The 21,536-nt window shown below is 43.7% G+C and overlaps 1 protein-coding gene across 5 annotated transcripts in view; it reads right to left on the bottom strand.

Annotated features, from left to right (window-relative positions):
• Window positions 1–2,132: 2,132 nt before the first annotated feature.
• The window catches only part of IL1RAPL2 (interleukin 1 receptor accessory protein like 2), a 495,328-nt gene continuing 475,924 nt past the window's right edge, over window positions 2,133–21,536 (bottom strand). For all 5 annotated transcript variants that reach the window (XM_079962769.1, XM_079962770.1, XM_079962768.1 and 2 more), the window contains 2 exons: window positions 18,867–19,037; window positions 2,133–4,873 (listed from right to left, as the gene is read on the bottom strand). In XM_079962769.1, coding sequence (XP_079818895.1) covers window positions 4,173–4,873; window positions 18,867–19,037 — 872 coding nt within the window. In that variant the 3' untranslated portion in view covers window positions 2,133–4,172. The remainder of the gene's footprint in view (window positions 4,874–18,866; window positions 19,038–21,536) is intronic.

The following is a 21,536-nucleotide window of genomic DNA, read 5'->3' as shown; positions in this document are numbered from 1 at the left end:
AAAACTCCTGGGAGCTGTAGTTTGCTAAGGGTGCTGAGAGTTGTTAGGAGACCCCTATTCTCTGCAGAGAGCTACAGATCGAAGAGTTCCCTGGGGAGAGAGATTTATTGTTGAGCCACTCTGGAAAATTTTAGCTCTGTAAGAGGAAGCATTGGAGAGTCACTTCCAGTTAGTGTAGGCAATACTGAGCTATACATTGTGATTCAGTATTGGCCAGCTCCCTATGTTCCTGTGTACATGTATGTAAAAGTGCACACATTGACCAAAAATGCCAGGTTTGCATCCCATTGTTACTTCTTTTCCAAACAGGAAACTCCCCAGCTGGCTTTGCAAAGTAGGCACATACTTGCACAGGGGAGGGGGATCTCAGAATGTGAACCATTCTGTCAACACAGGGGAATTACAAGTACATAAGAGACTCCCAGTTTTCAATGTGACAGTAGTTCTTTCTGGTAAGTATTGATAGTTCTCTGCAGAAACTAAGCATGCACGATGAGCATGGAATTCATTGCAGCATATGCACACCACCCAACCAAGGACATCAATATAAGTTCTACTTTTGCCAACTAGGAGATGCATACAAGATGGTGCATTAAACATACAGGACACAAAGTTAGTATCTGGTAAATGCCAGCTCTTACATAAATGGAGCAAAAGAGCTGTTCCTCCACGCAAGCTGATTTGCGCTGCAGCGCCAAGAGACACTCATGCCGATTTTCATTAAAGTAATGTTGGAGGGTATGTGGCTCTGCTCCACAACTTCACACAATAGTTTTTGCTTGGCTGCTTCCATGGAAGAAGGACAGAGGGGTGTGTGTGTGTGTAAGTTATCCTGCTATACAAAAGTTACATTAACATTCATTGCTCTGCCCACTTTTGCCACTGGCATAGATGCTCTGGAAGATTTTCCAGAAGGGAATGCCGTCCTCAGGCTATCAAGCTTCCCCACCTCTGGCCTAAAGGTTAGTGTAATGGTGATGAGCACCCATCCCACTACAGTTGTGATGGGAGTAGAACTCAGGTCAGCGTCAGAAGACCCTGTCTCCTTACTTTGGAGACGCATCAGGGTCATGGTGAGAACAAAGATTGACCGGCTACCAAGGCAAGCCAAGATCTGCTGAGCCCCACCTTCAGGCAAGGTAAGGGCAATTAATTCGTATTGTTTTGATTCATAAATTTATTAAATTAATACATAATTCATATCCTCCAACACTTCTCAGATGAAAATAGCGACACACCTGAAATATCCTAATTCTTAAGCTAGCAATTGTTTTGTAGGCTGCTATGCTGTTTTTTTCACACATTGCTAAAGGTTCTGGTCTTCTGTGTTACTTAACCCTACAGTAGCCCTGTCCAATGAGGTGTATGTTTGGTTTAGCAGTAGCAGTAGCAGATGGCGGGCAGCAGCATTTTCCTGTCCTGGTAGCAAATTAATTGCTGCTTACTGGGAAAGTGGGAGGGGCAAGGTGGTAGAGATGTTAGCGTTGTGCAATCATACTGAAGAGAACAATTGTGTTGCACAGCACTAACCTCCCTACCATGTTGTCCCTCTCCCTCCTTGTAAGCAGCAGTGACCCACCTGCTTGGTCAGGTAAGCACCATTGCCCTACCCAATGTCCTATACTAAATATGTTATATCAACAATTCAAAACATACCTCCGCTGCTGCAGGACATACTCTGCTGATGTAACTATGCCTTAGTATTTGTAAATATGTATTTCTTTGCATGCAGGCTAGAATCAGGGTGCATCCACCATAAGCACTCATTTAAAGGCTGAACTTCTAGAGAACTTCTAAATCCTCAAGAGTGATCATGTTAGTGACTCACACAAACTTATTGGAACAAGACATCCCACAGTGGCAGGAAACAGGGACAAAATAGTGGTTTACAAGGGCCAAATTAAAAGAAAAAGAATAAGGTGTGCAGTCTTTGGTTGGGCAACATGTTAACTCGGATAACCAGAAGTGAAGAGAGATGGATAATTCTCTCATGCCAGCTCTGAGATTCTTAAGTGCTCAGTGCAAAGCAAGATGGTGTTGGGGGAAGTTATCCAGTCTTGGAATACTTAATATCACTGCCTTCTAGAGCCTATCATGTGTGAGTGGGAGAAATCACGTGGGACAGGTAGGAATGGGGGACAAAAGTTTATTCAGTTTGTATTTACAGGTGAACCGACCTAATTTGCATTTTCTGAAACAATATGTGAACCTAATACACTACCATCCTTTGAAATGGGCACTTCTCTTGTGTTTTGCAATGCAGTTTTCCAGCCAAGATTTGGTTTGTACAAAAACACACATACCAGGATAAAATGTGGGTAGAAACACATATATTAATAAAATAACATACAAAAAGGAGAAGCATACATATTGGCGGTGGGAGCGGCGGCGGCGGGGTGTTCTGCAAAAATGTGTATACTAATGCAAAATTGCACTAAGCAGCTGATGGGTTTTCAGGAAGATTTAAAAAAGAAACTTGTAAAAGTGTGGAGAATTGAACTTATGATTGGAAAAATCTGAAGCTGAGAGAAACTGAAACTGTCAGCTCCACCACTCCTAAGGACAGGCCACCAGGGTTCCTAGCATGAGGACACTCTGAGTCTGCACACTGCCGAGAACAGGCAATGCCGTTGCAAGATGCAGCCACATTGTCGGTCCTTCCCCTGTGATGAAACTCCTCATAACATTATTGAAGTGTCATGGGATGGAGCCACAATGGAACAGCAACCACGTTGCTCTTGTAAAAAAAAAAAAAGAACCAGTGGTGACTGGTCCATTGGGGCAAAAGGGGCATTGCCTCACCAACCTGCCTGCCCTCAGCTAGCACCTGCCTGCCTGCCTTTTTACAGGCTCCCAGTCAGGAGGTGGCCAGTCACTGGCTCTGGTTTCACCTGCAATCCATCTTCTTTTCTTCCACCCCAACAATCTCAATGGGCACCAGCGACCACTGATCCTAAGTAGCCCACTGACAGCAATACAATGGGACTTGCTCAGAATGAATCTTTTACAGCATTGTACCCAAGGGATGCAAATTCTACTTCTGTTTTTAGATGATTATCAATATGACTGAAGTTATACCACTGGTAACCCGAACAATGCAGCACTTTTGTTTGTGAGTATTGCTGTATTTTTTTCTTTCTATTGTTGACATTCTCTGTCAAATGTCAATTTGTAAGCTGTTACACCTTTAAATCTGGAAAACAGAGGGAGGGGGGGGGAATAATAATATTCCTGTGCAAAACTTACATTACCATTAATACAAATTTTACAAGGTCAAGAAGTCTAAGAAATGTTCCAATCGGCAGCTGGTTAACAAGACAATACCATTGGTACATAAAATGCAAAAGGGAGAAAGTTCTTAAAAACCTGCAAAGCCAGTTTAAACAAGTTTAAAAGAAAAAAAACCCTAGAGAAACAAAACTTTTGTTAAATGTCCTAATTTCTTTTAGAAAAACACAACGGCAGCCACTGAGTTGAATCGAGAAATATCTTGAGGATGAAATGATGGAGGAAGTGAAGTGGACAACGTGTTCTCCAAGCGTAGGATTTGCTGAATGAAAACTAGAGGCTATCACCTGCAAATGTTCATTCACCTGAACGACCTTCCAAAACGTATTGGTGATTATCTTATAAGAAAGATGTCCTAAAATATTTCCTTTACAGGAATGTGTCCTCTAGGCATGATTTGAAAATACAGTAATTCATTGTAGCTTGTTATGTTTCAAATTTTCAAACTGTGTTGTTGTTCTTACCTACCTATGCTCTTTCTATTTAAAAAAAAAATCCATTTATATCTCTGAATTACTAATATATAAATATGGACTATCACATATAGCATTAAATGTCACTCCATTGTCAGGCTGTAAACTCTACTTCAAAATACTCTCCAATGCCCTCATATATATATATATATGTATATATATATTTCATATAAAGAAGCATTAAAACTGTACATTAAAAGATATGAACTTATTTGTGAACTACAAAAGTAGGTTCCTCCACCACCTGCTAATAATTTTTGAAATGTAAACAAAGAGGTTCAAGTACAAAAAGTGTGTTACTTGTGACTTGGCAAAATATTTTGGCACCTGATGTTATATGGGTTCAAGGTCCTTTTAATAATTTGTCTCACTGATGCTCAATAAATCAGTTTCAAAATGCTTATATCTTTGCTACCATATATCGCTGGTGAAACTAAGCTCCCTTGTTGACAATGGTAGCAGGGGGTTGTTCCTATGGAATTCCTGTGTTTCTTTCATGCTGCTATTAAGCGGCAGCTGTCCATTGAATAGCGTCAGGGGTATGTTACAGTAAGTGTGATGATTACTGCTTATGGTGGCTAACGGCAAGGTTGCAGACTGCATGTCATACTCATATCCTCTGCAGTAATGTCTGGTTTGCACTGGATCTGGTTGTTGGTAATCGGTCAAGTCGGCCTGAGATGCAACCAAGGAAGCAGAGGTGTCCGTCACAGCAATGGAAGGCACCGCCTGAAGATCCCCAAAGAGTCCCTGTTCAGCAGAATCTAGGACCTGGCGCCGAGATAAAACCTCTTTTTTCTTTGCAGGCATTTCATAGAGCAAGGTCTTCCAAAACTTTGAATTCAGTTTGTTGCTTTTTGGACCATTCCACTTGATGACTGAGGAAAGTTTAATAGTGTGCTTTAAAGATTCCACTTCCTGGTAATTCACTTTGCTTTTTAATTCAGGGCATTCAATGAAAATCACTTTGATATCTCCACTGACAAGCATGTTATGCAGTCTGTTTTCCATCTCAAAAATACTCCACCCTCTCCTGAGAACGTAATCCGGAGTTAGGATGATAATGAGTCTTCGGCTTTGTTCTATGCATCTGGAGAGATCGTCAAGGTATGCTGTAAACAGGAAGAAGCAGAAAGACAGTAAAATAGAGAAAAATATACACCGCACCAAAGTAACAATGAAAAAAATTAGCCTTGCGATTTAAGTAGAGGGTAACCACTCCCTTGGGGACGTGGGTGGCGCTGTGGGTAAAACCTCAGTGCCTAGGACTTGCACCTGCCCACCTAGCAGTTCGAAAGCACTCCTAAGTGCAAGTAGATAAATAGGTACCGCTTTATAGCGGGAAGGTAAACAGTGTTTCCATGTGCTGCGCTGGTGCTGGCTCGCCAGAGCAACTTCGTCACGCTGGCCACGTGACCCGGAAATGTCTCCGGACAGCGCTGGCCCCCGGCCTCTTAAGTGAGATGGGCGCACAACCCTAGAGTCGGACATGACTGGCCCGTACGGGCAGGGGTACCTTTACTTTTACTTAACCGCTCCCTTATACCTTGGTCAGCTCTACGGTCTTTCTAGATTATCCAAGAGCACTTCTCAGGAGATGACTGTGCCTTCTCTATGTCTTAAGCATTCTCTGTTTTCACATATCCTGTGGAGAAGGCATGAGCTTCTGCCCAGGTAGATCAGTCATCTCTTGCTTCACAGATATCCTAGTGGTTTACATGTATTTGTTGCAGTAAAATGCCTCAAATGCGAAGAGCAAATGCACATCTCCAAACAGGCCATGGACATGTGCATGGGAGTCACAGAAAATCATAATTTACAACTTTGTGTTGTATCCAATGAGGTGATGTCACGTAGTGGTATACTTGTTCTGATGGAGAAACATTTTGAGCCAGTGGAATGCTGTTGTGCAATGAAATACACAAGCAGATTGCTGGTAACTTTGTTCCACAATAGACTGTGCAATGTGTTTCACAACAAGTTACCACTAGCACAGCTGTTGAATTGGATTCCTCTGTTGCACAGCATTAAGACTCCTGCACAATTAGTGCATGAAACAACTAATTCTACTTTTGACACCACCTTTCTCTCTGCTGAGTTCTACATGGATTAAGGAGGAAGAAGCTGACAAGCACCACCACCCCAGGGCCATCCATAAGGAGGAGGGCTGGCGGAGAACAAACTGGTAGGGCAGTGCCCCATTTATGCAAATAGACCAGACTCCTCTGCTTTTGCTTCAACCACAGCAAGGTACTTACTGGGTCTAACCCCTGGATTGTCACTTCTGAGTCCTTCTTCCTGGCTCTCTCTTGGCAGTTTTCTGGGGCCCAGTTTGGAGAGCTGGCCACAAGTTGAGAGCCACCATGATTATAATCAGGAAGCTTTCAACCTGCTGCCTCTTGCACTGAGCTGATCAGGGCTGCAGACTGAAGAACAGCCTGGAAGAGGATGCCTTCCTCTCCCACCCCTCACCCCCCAGGCTGCAGGTTTGTCTCCTTTGGCTCGGGAAGCCTCTAAAATGTTCCATGTAAGCTCTGGGCTTTGCCTGAGCGTTGGTACCCCATCTCTGGCGCTTATTCCACCATCTGCTAGTTTCTCCTAAGATATGGGAATTTAGGCCTCTGGCTCCGTAGCCAGCTGTGCCTCAAATTCAAATGTGGCTCTATAAGCCTGCTAGCCCTCAGAACTCTCCTTAGACCACAACTTTCCCCAGTCACACTACTGACCCTGCTCTGTTTCCTTTCCAGGTAACACACCTTGAGTGTTTTACCTGGCTAGAATTGCTTGTCTGGATGGATGATAAAGGTGTGTGTGTACAAACTAGCTGACTGCCGAAAATAAAATTTACATTAATTGCCCTGCTCACTTTCATTTCTAGCCCCACCCACCACTGGTTTGTGGCCCCTGGAAGGTCAATCAGTAGGGAATGTGGCCCTCAGGTTGAAAAAGGTCCACCCCATTCCATTTTCTAGTCTTCCTACAAGCTCAGGATCATGACACCACTTCTGCTTCATTGCTCCTCCCTGCATGACCAGGAACTACAGAATAAATTATGCAAACAAAGGAAAAATATATACATTTGCAAAATTTATTTGTTCGGAAATATAAAGTTTATTTTTTCTAGTTTTTCTTGGTGCACAGTTTCAATTTAATTTGCTTTTTTTAAGAAAAAGCACAGGAGTACAAATTGCTTTGCTGACATATCAATATAATGCTGGTAAAGCATATTTATTGTAAGTCAAATGAGAATTTTGAAATGCCAGCTCAAGCAACCATTTTTGGAAATGCTTCTGACACATAAGATAAGAATGTTTTAAGGTGTGTGCATTTATACTGGAGATGGGTTCAGGGAGGAATTATCTGGCAATACAAATGCAGGTGGCATTTTATAGATATTTTATGAACTGCTCTTGCCTAGGATAGGCCACAATGAGGAATTTGCTGTTTATGATGATCCAGTGATACTGTCCAAATCTATTCTTTTCAATAAGAAAGAGATTGAAGGACAAAGAGAGAGCCAGTTAACCAAAGACTCAAAATATTAAATTTTCCTCCCTGATTACTATTGACAAGACAATCACTCCCTTCCACTGCACAGAGTTTTGGAACTCAGACTTATTGACTCAGGTCATATCGGGGAAGGGCCATAGCTCAGTGGTAAAGCACCTGCCTTTCACACAGAGGGTCCCAGGTTCAATTCTCAACATTTTCAGGTGGGGCTCAGGGAGATTGCAGGCTGAAACCCTGGAGAGCTGCTGCCAGTCAGTGTAGACAACACTAAGCAAAGTGGAACAATGTCTTCCAATGTTTCTGTTCCTATGTTTAAACTGCAGATATATTCCCCCAAAGAATCATAGGCATTGCAGTTTGGTTGGCAGACAGAGAATTTTATTAGAGATTCCTAGCCCTACCCCACAAAAGTATAGGCTGGTACTTGATGCCAGTCATACTCAAGAGTACACCCACTGAAATTAATGAACATTACTAACTTTGGTCCCTTTAATTTCAATGGGTTTGATTTCAATAGGCTTGATTTTGACACAGAAACTGCTTGGGCCGTCTTGTTTGATGACATATGTTGGGAGAAAGATAAACACAGCCCACTTGTGTAAGCAAACAAAGTATTAACCTGGTGTTGAAGAGCTTGTCACAGCAAGGCCAGCTAAAGCTCTAAAGGAAGAGCACTTCCAAGCAAGCCACACCTCTCAGGGAAGGGCCTTAATTAAGATCTTAAGGTACTAATGGTGAAGGACAGTATGGGAACATGCACTGTACTCCAGCTATTTGGGTCCCAAGCTTTTCAGGGCTTTAAAGGTAAACATCAGCAATTTGAATTGGGCCCAGCAGTTAAGAGGCAAGTAGTGTAAGCATTTAAGAACTGGTGAGTCTTGCCACATATGGACAGTTGTCCAAGGTCACCAGACGTCCCCATTTTCTGGGGACAGTCCCCGGATTTACAGCTTTCTCAGTGTTCACATGTACATAGCGAACAATAAGTGTTCCTGGATTCATTGAAAAAAATCTAGTAACCTTACTATTGTCAGGCTGTTGTCTTGCCACATATGGACTATATGAAAGCCAACAAACTGAAGTTCATTCCAGGTAACACTGTTCCCTAGACAGGATGGGTGGGAGGTGTCCTACTCTTGATGGGGATACATTCCCTCTGTGCAAGTACATAGCTTGGGGATACTGCTGGATCCTTTGCAACTGCATGAGGTTCAGGTGACCTCGGTGGCCTTCCATCAGCTTTGGCTGGTGGCCCAGCTATGCCCTTATCTAGATAGGGATAGCCTAACTTCTGTTGTCTACACTCTGGTAACCTCTAGATTAGATAACCACACTGTGTTATATGTGAGGCTGCCTCTGAAGATGGTTCAGAAACTCCAGCTGGTTCAGAATTCAGTGGCTAGGTCACTCACTGAGACAAGAAAGTCTGAGCACATGACACCAATCCTGGCCCCACTGCACTGGCCGCCAATCAAAGTGCCCCAATTCAAAGTGATGGATTTGCCCTATAAAGCCTTAAATGTCTTAGGGCCCCAATTCAAAGTGATGGATTTGCCCTATAAAGCCTTAAATGTCTTAGGGCTGCTATACATCAAAGGCCACCTTTCTCAGTATAAACCAACATAGACCCTGAAAACATCATCTGAGGCCGTTCTTCATGTGCTACCTTCATGAAAGGTCCAGAGGGTGGCAACACAAGAACAGCCTTTTCTGCAGTGGGTCCCCATTTGTGGAATTCTCTTCCCAGGGAGGCTTGCCTGGTGCTTTCACTACATACCTTTAGGCACCAGGTGAAAACAGCTCTCTATAACCAGAGTTTTGTCTGGTCTTTTAAATCTGTTTGTGGGTTTCTGGTTTGTTTTTGTTTTGGTTATATACCTTGGGATTTCATTTTGTATTTTTATGTTGTAAACCACCCTGTGATCTTTGGATGAACGGAAGTACAAATCTAATAAATAATAAATGAATAATAACAAGAATTATTCTGATTAGGACTTGGTTCCCAGGCCAGAGGAGGGACGAAAAACAGGTGGGGTTTTAAAATAAAATAAAATGCACCCTATATTATTTCCATATATTGTGAAATTTATTCAAAATAAGGCCTCAAAAGTTCTCCTGCATCCATTTAGGTTCTCATAATAGCAATAAAACTGCATGGAAACAAAGTTGGGTTATGTATGAATTAAGAGCCAGCCATTGCCCAGCCTGATTGTTGCCCTCCGTTGGATTGTAAATATGACAGGAAATGGATCCTTAGAGCCAACATACTGAATCAGTTTTGTTTCATGTTGTTGTTGTTATAAAGCACATGGCAAATATATTTTCCAAATGTCAAATAATTCCCCCCGCCATGATCCAGACAGCTTCACTGTACTAGTGACTTGCTGTCCCCATAGATACCTCTTTGGCAGGAGGGCAGACAAGAAGAGTTGGGCAGACAATCCCCTCCCATTTCACCCATGCCCCCTGGTGGAGAGGAGGACTAGCCAAAGTCCTTCTCTACTTACTTCTTTCAACTCTCCTTCCATTGGAAGATAGGGGCACCAGTTGGAAGAAGAGCCTGCAGAAGAAAGAGCACATTGTAGGGGTTGTTCCAGGTGGAACTCATCCCACATACAGTTTTGGCTGTGCGGTTCAGCAAATAATGATCATGATAATAAATGGTTTGGTGGTTTTATGGGCTAGTAGGAGCAGGCCTCAGGGATACCTGTGGGCTTCAAGATGTTGTGGCTCCCATCAGCCACATTCCACATGGCCAATGACACAGGGTGATGGGAGTTATAGTCCAACCACATCTGGAAGGACAAAAGTTCCCCACTCCTGCTTCATACCACTGTTTTTTTCAAATTATTGGTGTAGAAGACTCTTAACTGCTGCATCATCATCTTGATTCACAGGATCAAATTTACATCAATATTCAATTCTTTTTATTATATTCTTATCACAAAGAAGGTTGGGAGAGGGAACCAGTGAGCCTATCAAAACTCTGGTGAAAGCCCTAATGATTCCACTTAATTTTAAGGTCCATTCCAGTGCAAATATCAGCTTGCCATTGAAGCACTGCCTTCAAACTGCATTATATACACTTTGTATGAAGTGGAGAGTAACACAACCACATGCTAAGATGCAGCACAAATTGCCCACATAGATACATGTGCATCTGCTTTGCTTTCCTCCCCAAAAGAACAACATGGTGCTGGAAGCTTGCAAGCCTTATTTAATGCCTCACTGGAACACAAGAAATTAAGGATAAATTCTCACCCTTACTGACCACCCCCTTCCCTGACATCTTCCCAGGGTACTGGACAAACTGCAGCACAGAAACAGGGCCTATTTTCTTAGCAAAGGCGCAGGAATAAACATAGGTGAACAAAGCGGGGGGTGGAAAGGGTTGATCACAAATGGATCAATCAGAATTAATGTGGTGTAGTGGTTAGAGTGTTGGACTAGGATCTGGGAGACCACTTGCCATGAATCCCCACTTGCCATGAAACTCACTGGGTGACCACAGGCTTGTAATTGCCTCTTAGCCTAGCCTATCTCATGGGTTGTTGTGGGTATTAAATGAGGAGGAGGAGAACAATATACATCACCCTAAACTCATTGGGATATAAATGCAATCAATCAATCAATCAATCAATCAATCAATATTAAAAATCCACATCATGGTTGAAAGCTTGTCCACACTTATTGGGTTAGCTTTAGATATAGACGAGCCACAGTTTCATCTGTGATATAAATGCAACTTTTCTGGTGCCAATTGAAAGTGGAATCAAATTTCCATTAGACTGCTTGCTAAATTTCAGAGCAGCCTAGATCCTTTATTTTCCATCTCTGATCTTGGACTTTGAAGAGCCACCACTATTACACGGGGGGGGGGGGGATTCCTATACAGTACACAAGCACACTGGTGATTTCTTGCAGCTGCTCCAACCTGTACTTGGAAAACCTGTGTGACAAAGTTTCCCACTCACTTCAATGGAGCTGGCTCCCCAGTTGAAGTAAATAGGAAAACTCAGCTACACTGGTGTTCTATCACATATTTATGAAGATGTGCAGAGGGAAAACACTTCCAGCAATGTGTCTGATGCTAAAGCACAAGTGCATCTCGAGCTGCTTTGTAGTAAGCAAAATAAAGTGGGCTGCAATGGACCATTCTGTTCTTATGGGGGCAAGGACAGTATGAACAAGCTCTTGGGAGCACAATTATCACTTTGGAGAGGATTGTACTCCACCAGGTTCTGAACAAACACTGCATATAGGAGTGGGAGTAGAATGTTGTTAAAACTGAAGGTATTGGCATGGAGATTTGGACTCTATGTAAGCAATTTTTTCATGTGCTAACCCCTTTCCAGATCAGATACAAACACATTAATTACTGAATGTAGCTAATAAATGGACTGGGATTCAGAGGCGCCATCTTCTGAAGCACACTGAGGGCGCCCGACGCAACATCCTGACATCACATGTATAACATCCGGATGTTACGTGTGCAATGTCACACATCGTCCTGACGTCGCTCTGTGCCTGGCTCCAAAAATGGGGGGCCCTGCCCCCCCAAACCCCCATTGAGGAGGCCCACAGTTCCTCGGCCCCTTGAATTCAGTGCCTATGCTGGGATATATGTTGCCCTAAAGAACAATTTGACAAAAGGTATGTCAGTACCATCAGCAGTATAAAAACACAACACATGCTTACACTTTCCTAAATTTATGAAGATCCATAAGCCATTTTAACATTTTCTCCACCTTTATAAAAACAAAATAAAAACCATTAGTAATTTGTTGCTGCAAGATGTGGAGATGGTCACTTGTCCAGAAGGCTCAAAAAATTAAATGGCGAACAACCACCATGCCTCTTTCCTCATAGAGTTTTCTTTCCAGTGCGTGTCTTCCAAAATGATCATGTATGATCATGCATGTCCATCAGTAATCATAAACCATGACAGTTAAACAGAACCTCCATATTCAGAAATGGGATACCTCTGAATACCGGTTGCTAGGGATAAGCAAAATGGAAAGGGTATTCCTTGCCATGGCATAAAATTTATGGCAGTTCTCAGGAAGTTTTGCCTTTCCAGAAGTTGCTGAGCTACACCTCCCACCATAACTGGTCATTGGCCATGCTTACTGGGGCTCATGGGAGTTGCAATACAACAAGATCTGGAGGACCACCAGTTCATTATCTGTGCTATTAAAAAAGATGCAAGAATACTTTATACTGTAGAGGGTAGTCTATAAACATACCAAATAAAATAAAATAAAATAAGACCGACTTTGACCCTTAAGTGAAATTATGACCAGTTATTTGACAGCACTGAGATTCATTTTTGGTAGGGATCAGGAGCAGCCCCATAGTGAGCCAGAATGAACTGTGTGGCTCAGGTGGCAGATCAAGAGGGTGTGTGGATAACATCTCCCCAACCCAATTTCCCACCTGCAAAGCTGCCTTTTCTCATCACCACCACATCTGCTGGTTGCTGTTCCTGAGGACAGCTGTGGCAAAGCTGCTGTCTGAGGTCACCCGACTCACAGTGCCTTCCTCAGAGTGCAGCCCTGATAGGAAAGTGTGGTCCTGGAGTTCCTGGGAGGTGGCAATTGGTGGGTGAGTGGCAGCTGGCTGGTGGTGGGGAAGCAGTGGCAGAAGATGGTGGCAGCAGGTGGAGAGAAAGAACTGGTGTTAAGAGGACCTGGGAGACAAGGGCTCAGATCCCTACTCAACCATGAGGCTCAGCCTAACCTACCTCACAGGGTTGTTGTGAGGATAGAATGGGGAAGATAGACACATGCACCCCACCCACTAGGAGCTTCTTAGAGGAAAAGGCAGAACAAAAATGCAATATAAATAAGAGGGCAGCAGTGAAGCACCTCAGGTGGCACAGTGTCCCGTGCAAGCCCTGAAGGTGTAGATTCACCACCAGCACATTCTGCAGCTCAAGATTTTGTGCTGTGGTGGCTACAGCCATGCAGTCTGCTTCTACTGTGTACACATCTATGCAAACAAGAAAAATGTTACTGGACTCAGCATGCCTTTCCCCAGGGCTGGCACTGCAGTCAGAACTGATAGCTTACTTTCACTGCTCTTCCCCTTCTTGCTCAGCATCTTTCCAGCAGGTGGAACCCAATGCCCTGTCTTTTGTCACCCTGGCGAAAACCACAGGCTTGCAAAGAGCAACAGGAGGAAGCTCTGGCTGGCTTGTGAGGCCAGATCTAAAGGCACAATCCGGCAAGCTTAACCATTCCTTTGTGAGAAAGAATTAAGTCATTTGTGTGAGCAAGATGGCAATGCCTGTTTTTACAGATCACGGCAGCTTTAGAAAAGGACCAGTGCACCAGCCTTTTCCTGTCTTTCATCTTAGTGGGCAAGTCAAGCAAAAAGGGTTTTCTTGTGTGTGTGTTTCTTTGTGGCTGATTAGCTGCTCTCCCTGTGCAAGGGTCAGAGGGGGCAGGGTTTCTGTTGAGGCAGGTGATTAGCTGTGGGAGGAGCTTATCAGAGCTTGCAGGGCAGCAGCTGAAGAAGGAGCAAAAAGGGTTTTCTCGTGTGTGTGTGTGTGTTTCTTTGTGGCATGTTTAGCCTGGAGAAGAGGAGGTTAAGGGGTGATATGATAGCCATGTTCAAATATATAAAAGGATGTCACATACAGGAGGGAGAAAGGTTGTTTTCTGCTGCTCCAGAGAAGCGGACACAGAGCAATGGATCCAAACTACAAGAAAGAAGATTCCACCTAAACATTAGGAAGAACTTCCTGACAGTAAGAGCTGTTCGACAGTGGAATTTGCTGCCAAGGAGTGTGGTGGAGTCTCCTACTTTGGAGGTCTTTAAGCAGAGGCTTGACAACCATATGTCAGGAGTGCTCTGATGGTGTTTCCTGCTTGGCAGGGGGTTGGATTCGATGGCCCTTGTGGTCTCTTCCAACTCTATGATTCTATGATTCTTTTTTCTGTTCTTTTTTAACAGAGAGAGTAGCATTGTTTGCCCTCAGCATCAGGTATCAGAAGGTATACTGCTCTGAATGTGGAGGTTCTACTTACCTAATCATTGGCCTGTCCTCCATGAATAACTGTGTAGGCACCTCAGGTATTGACTTAGAAAGGAAGTTTTATTTCCCAACTAGAAATAAGGGTTCTATTTACTGCAAACTCAGGGTTTTACTTTAAAAAAATTTTTTTTTAAAGAAACCCAAAGCAGCCTGCTTTCAAATTCATATTCTGCATTGTCATCATTTGGTGGAGATTAAGCATTCCTTCCGTTCTGCATGAAAGAATCAAAATCCTTTCAAAAACCATGAATCGTCCCAGTTGCAAGGGAGGGAAGTGACAGGATATATCACTCAATGCTTAGCAATGAGAGCTGACGTCCTCAGGTAGTGTATATTTCTGATGATGGTTAATGACTCTCTGAAATTATGCTGATGAGTCTTTGCTGCAGTGCCTGAATGACAGGTGGACACAAAAGAAAATGCCATCCCGTCTAGAGAGAGGCACCTGCAAGGATGCCAGTTCATTTGAAGCATTTGTTCTCTTCATAGAAAATAATAATAATTGTGACTTAAAATACTTTGATTCTGCTCACTCCTTAAAAAACAAAAACAAATTACGCCTGGGAAAAGCAGCAGCTGTACATGAAACAAAAAATAATTGTTCCCATAATTGGCTTCATGGAGTGTATAGTCATACCTCATGTGTGTTTTAACTTGTTATGTGTCTGCGTGTAGATAAGCAGTTGTGATGAACCAAAGGTGAACTGTTCTGGAGGCTCTGCAACCACCATCGTGGTACTCAAAATAACCCCACAATTAATTGGTAGTTGCTGTAACAATGAGCTCAGATATGTTTATATTCACTTGCTTTGATATAGGCTAATTGGCTTGCTTTGATGTTAATCTTATCTGTGGGCTTGAGGTGCTGGGCTCTGAACCCAAAAAGGGGAAACTATCTGTAAGATTTGGGTGTTTTCCACCTATGCCCTCATCTGGTCAGGTGAAGTGATGGGAAGTCTAGACCAAAGTGGCGTATGTTGCTTTGTTCATAAAGGATGTGTACATGTTTGCTTCGATGAGAACAAGCCATCTCCTTGCTGCAGTGTCTGTCCCGTGTCTGTAAAGGCTGGGAGACCTGGCAAGCTGATCTGCTGTAAGTCTACACCTTCTTTTAATAAAGCACTAGAACTGATCAATCTGGAGTTTTCGACATCCTTCTTTGGTATCCCTGCACCCAAGGTTTCTGACAAGTCCTCCTTTGGTCTTCTGGTTCAGAACAGCAGTACACCAATAATGAGGAACAAGTGCCTCTCTGGATGTTGCTAGACTACAGTTCTCCTCATCCTTGATCATTGGCCACACAGGATAGGACTGTTGGGCTACATCAGGGACAGGTAACTGCTGGCTCTCCAGATGCTATTGCACTACATCTCCCATTATCCTGGACTATCCTGGATGCTGGCAAGTGAAGATGGGGTGTGAAGTTCAGGAACATCTGAAGGACACATGGTAGATTTGGGGAAGAAATTTGATTCAGTCTGTATTTAAAGGTGGACCTACTAATCCACCTTTTCAAACACAATTTGAAAACTGAACCATGGGCATCCTCTGAAGTCGCATGCCTCTAAATTTTGTGACGCACTTCTTAGGGGGCAGCGTGTACATTAGTCTAAGTGCATATGCAAATGTGTATATTAGGAGACAATTCACTAAAATGCTGATAAATTTGCACGAGGAGTTTTTCCCCCTAAGAAAAACTGCAAATTGCAGTAGAAATGTGGAGAATTGAATTTACAATTGGAAAAATGAGAAACTGAGGGAACCAAAAGAGATCTGTCCAACTCTCTTCTGGATCACATCATTGCTTGACCACAATTCCTACCACCTTTTGCTATTGGGCCATGCTGACTGGGGCTGATGGGAATTGGAGTCCTACCACCCTGGGAGGCACCAGATTTCTCATCCCTGTCATAGTATGTGACAGGGACTGAGGATGAGTTTGAAAGACCTGCTACAGGGGCAATGGCCTTTCACCATTCCAAAATATGAATGGGATACCAATACAATAAAAATGTACATACATACAATCTACTTCCCTTCATTAAATGTTTCTGCAGCAAGGTGGGGGGACGACGACAAGGTGCTTCACACAGTGGTTTAGCAAGCTGCTGTGTGAAGCACCACTCTGCTCCTTTAAATGGGTGTGGTGCCTGGGGCAGGAGAAGCTTGGGACAAGCTGTTGGGGATATTTGAGGAGTAGATGAAGTGTAAAGGGAGGAGGTTTTGATCAGGTGTGTGGGAAGGGCAAAGGGGTAGGCAGAGTTGGCTAATGGAGTGAGCAGGGGTGGCAGCCCCTGGTATGCAATACATATGGTGCCTGGTTTCCCCCCTTACAAGAAAACATGTCTGCAAAACTCTCTTTTTTTAAAAAAATGCAACCTGATTTGGCAGAGCCACCAAGAGCCAAATGAAATTACTCTGGAGGCCTGAATGTGGAACTCTAGTCCTGAATGAATTTAGTAGCATTTCCCAAGCAGGTAATGGGCTAGTCTTGCACAATGGCATGCACATCAGTGTTCACTTGAACAATGGCAGAACAGGTTGTAACACTTCTCTTCCCTTGGCTCCCAAAATCATGTTGTTAACTTAATTTGAATGCTATAGAAAAGGCAGAAAGACAACCTGTTTTCTGCATGCTATTTGTGCCAAAATCCATTGGTTGCTAAGTTCCAGGGACAAACAGCTCAACTTCCTATTCATCTGGGGTTAATTAGGATCAGTGCTACTACTACCTTCATCAAATTAATCTACCCAATGAAATTTAGAGAAAGGGTATTCGCAAATAATAAAGTAATAAAATCTTTGGCTAAGCTGTTAAAACATACCCTTTAATACTAACAAATGTTTGGGGGTGATTTCTCCTGTTGTTAATTCTTTTTAATGTCTGTTTGCATTTTATAATTGTTATCACAGGCAGAGTGCAGATAGAATATTCTCAATTGCCTAACTATGGTTAGGAAGTTTGCTATGTTGTTATAAGCCCCACACATATTTTCCCTCATGCAAATCCTCCACAGTTTCCAGTATTAAAACGAACAATGGTGCATATTACTTCTGCAACAGCACTAACCAGATTCCCTTGAAAACACACTTTAAATCCTAATTTAAAACTTTCATCCTGAGGAGAAAACCTGATCACTATGTCTTAGTGTCAGTGGAAATTAAATGCAAAAGATGTAAAGGAAAGGGACATTTATTTGCACAGTAGAAGGGTTAGTGGATGGAAGCTATTCTGATACCACAGAAATTCACAGGGTCTAATTGCCTGCTTTTTCTTTCTGGTGTAACATGATTGTAGAAAATATAATGGCCTGGCACCTGCTCTGTGTTATCAGGACTGGAACTCTTAAGAACTTGTGTCTGAGCTTCTCCCTCCCTCTCATTCCTCCTTTCCTGTGTGCCATGGCTTTTTTAGATTGTGAGCCAGAGGCAGGGACCATCTTACTATTGATATTTAGAAGGTGCTTCCTCAGCTAAAGGACAGGGTATAAATGCCACAAACAAACAAAAAAGTGAATGTGACAAATGTAAAAGCAAAAGCAAATAAGAGCTGCATTTTTGCTAGACCTTGGCACTGCAGTTCTAGTTGACAGAACTGATTTCAGAGGTTGACATCATTGGGCACCTTCCAAGATCCACACCTCTGCAAAGGGCCCACTGTCAACTCCCAGAGTCTCCAGGCTCTGCTTCTTCTCTTTGCTGTGCTGGTCACCAACCAAGCTTGCATGCAGATAGAGGGGCAGGCGAAGAGGCAGGGACAGCAATGAGTGGCAGACTTTACACTTTCTCACTGGGCAGATGTGAAGCTTGGGCCCAAAGGCAGCGAGGAGACCAGTGAAGAGGAGATAAGCTAATGGGTTACCTCGTTCCACAGGGCCCTCCAAAACCTAGAGCTGGCATGGCCAGTCACTAGAAGATTGTCTTCTCCAGAATTTCCTTCCTTACCAAGTAACCTTTTTCTGACCCAGAGTCTCTACATTTTAGCTTTGACAGCAGGTTGTGTAGAACCTGTGCCTTTCCAATTGTTGTTGGATTCCAGCTCCCACATCAACCCTAGCTAGCATGGCCAATGAATGAGCAGGGGTGATGGGAGTTGCAGTCCAGCAACTTCTGAGAGCCACAGATTCCCTGGCCTTGGGTTAAAGCTGAGTCCAGCAGCTACCCCTTTTGTAAAGCTCACCAGTCATGCCTCATTGTTGTTGGGACTTTGTATTTCGTTTTGGAGAGGGCCATACAAAAAGGAAGCGGAAGCTTATGAATCAGCATGCACTTTTTTTGTAGCATGGCTGGCCTATGCCCGAGGTGAGCAGTTGCCTCAGGGTGGCAGACTCCAGACAGCTGGGAGCAGCTGCAGATCTGACCTCCCTTGAGCGTGCCCTGCGCTTGTTGGCCTCCTCCTTCTGCCACTGGTGGGGGGCACACAAGGGCAGGCACACAGTGGAACTGGCAGTGCTGGGGAGCCAGTAGTTTTGTCTTCAGCAGTAAAATGTCATGGGCCAGCCCTGCTTAGCAGAATTGCACAGGTAGTCTCATACCCCAAGGTGACAGGTACTTACTCCCAGTAGGGATCAGGTCCCTATCCGGAATGAAGAGTTTGTAACCGTAATGCTTCTCCAGAACATCTGGCAAGATTTCAAGGGCAAATTGTTCCTCTTCACTGTTGTCGCAGTCCAGTGTGTCTGGATCCACTTTTGTGTAAGAGAGATAGGCATCGTATTCCTTGTTGTCTGTAAATAAAACCACAAATCACTTTTAAGAAAGAAAAAGAAAGGAAAAATACCCTTGTACTGGTGAGTTATGTCCTTGTACCAGTGAGATAATGAAGAATGCCTGGGTCCGGTGCTAGCTAGCAATATAGGCAGCTGCCTTGTGCCAAGTCAGATCACTGGCCCACCTAGCTCAGTATTCTCCACACTGACTGCCAGCAGCTCTTCCGGGTTTCAGACAGGGGTCTCTCCCAGCCCTCCCTGGAGATGTTGCTGGAGAATGAACCTGGAACTGTTCACATATTATGTACTGTCAGTTTGTATTAAATATATTAAATATTGATAAGTTGTCAATGAATGTCAAGCATCAACCTGTATTTCTTCTCCACCCCTGTACTTCTACATCCAACATTTGTAGCAAGTTTCAAAGGACTGGGAACTTTGTAAATGAAACCAGCAGACCTAAGCAATTTCATTGCCTGTATTAACGCACAATTACATTGTATATGCAACTGGCTTAATGTATATATTGAATGGATTTATTTACTGGAGCTTTTAATGCAGAGGCACAAAGCTTTATATCACTTTTCAGGTCTGCTGGGGGCAAAGACATGGCTGAGACAGGAAGTTCTGATAAGTGTTTGTGAGAAGCTACCATTATTAACAGAAAATGAAAAATTGAACAGTTAATGCAGTGAAGATAAAAGTACAGAATGCACAGAATGCTGCCTAGGACCAACGTACCTACGGGACCGCCTCTCCTGGTATGCCCTGCGGAGGACCTTAAGGTCCACATATGACAATATTTTGGAGGTCCCAGGTCGCAAAGTGGTTAGATTGGTCTCAACTAGGGCCAGGGTCTTTTCAGTACTGACTCCGACTTGGTGGAACGCTCTGTCACAAGAGACTAGGGCCCTGCGGGACTTGACATCTTTCTGCAGGGCCTGCAAGACAGAGCTCTTCCGCCTGACCTTTGGTTTGGACTCAGTCTGACCCTTATGTTTCCCTCCCCTTATGGTTTTGATCTATGGGCTACTTTTAAAATGAGGCTGCATTTTTAATTGCATTTTAACCTGTATTTTAAATTGGGGTTTTTCCCCTATTATGATTTTACTGTAATTTTACTGTTGTTAGCTGCCCTGAGCCCGGTTCTGGCTGGGGAGCGTGAGGTATAAATAAAAATTATTATTATTATTATTATTATTATTATTATTATTATGAACAATCATCAACAACAGCAACTGGGGATGGAGGATAAGAAATCATTAGCAGCAAATCTAAAAGAATACTTTGTGTAAAAAAAGGGAGGCTAAATATCCACTCATATGTGTCTCCCAAAGTATGGTATTTACCCAGATTTTCATCAGGTGGATCTGGCTGAGACTTGTGAGGAGAATCAGGGAAAGTGCAGACATTTCTTTTCTCAGCTAGAGAATTGATTCCCCTGCTCTTCCTATTGAAGAAAACAAGGTGTTCCAGTGAGCTGTTACTGGTTCTAGCAGGGTTGGCATATTTCAATATGAGAGGAAGGCTAGATGATGGATAGGCCGAGGTTGGATCCTGGCATGGTTCGCTTAGCAAAAGGAAATCAGCTTTTAAACCCCCAAGGAGCGTGAAAGTCTTTCGCTTTCCTGGTAAATAATGGAGTGTGACGCAGCAACTGGATGATGGAAACTCTGGTTTATAGGAAGAATATCCCACCCTGTCGTGCAATTAGATGCATGGTGCCAGTAGTGGGTGGCGCTGTGGTGTAAACCACAGAGCCCAGGGCTTGCCGATCAAAAGGTTGGTGGTTCGAATCTATCAGTTCAAAAGCAGTGCAAGTAGATAAATAGGTACCGCTCAGGTGGGAAGGTAAACGGCGTTTCCCTGCACTGCTCTGGTTCGCTAGAAGCGGCTTAGTCATGCTGGCCACATGACCCGGAAGCTGTACGCCGGCTCTCTCGGCCAGTAAAGCGAGATGAGTGCTGTGACCCCAGAGTCGTCTGTGACTGGACCTAATGGTCAGGGGTCCTTTACCTTTTTAGCAGTAGTGGCTTGTGCCCCTTGGGACTAGTAGAGCAGAAGGAAGGAAGCCAAAGTCAAGGGTACACAGTGCCAACTAATTCTATAATTTTGTCATAGAGTTGTAAGGGGGCCTCTAGTCCAACCACCCGCAAAGCAGGAATATGCAGCTGTCCCTTATGGGGATAAAACCCATGACCTTGGTGTTATCAGCACCACACTCTAACCAACTGAGCTATCCCTTGCCCTCATCCTCCTCCCTGCTGAGTTCTACAAGGGCAACACAGAGACTAAGGAAGAGGCAGATGACAGGCTGGGCCACTCAGTTTCCAATCCTCTTCCCTTTTGCCTGTCCAGCCAACCTCAAACCAGCAGAAACCATCACCTTTCCCCTCCCATCCACTTACTTAGTTGCTGCTGCTGCCCCTGCTTAGTGTGTGGCTGCTGCTATGCAGCATGTCAGACACCAGTTTTCCCCAAGGAGTTTGAGACAATGGAGTTTCCCCCAAGGATTAC

The sequence above is a fragment of the Podarcis cretensis genome, assembly GCF_951804945.1.
Source record: "Podarcis cretensis genome assembly, chromosome: Z".
Classification (NCBI taxonomy): Eukaryota; Metazoa; Chordata; class Lepidosauria; order Squamata; family Lacertidae; genus Podarcis; species Podarcis cretensis.
The sequence above is the reverse complement of the archived record's forward strand: the minus strand, read 5'-3'. Positions and strand labels throughout refer to the sequence as shown.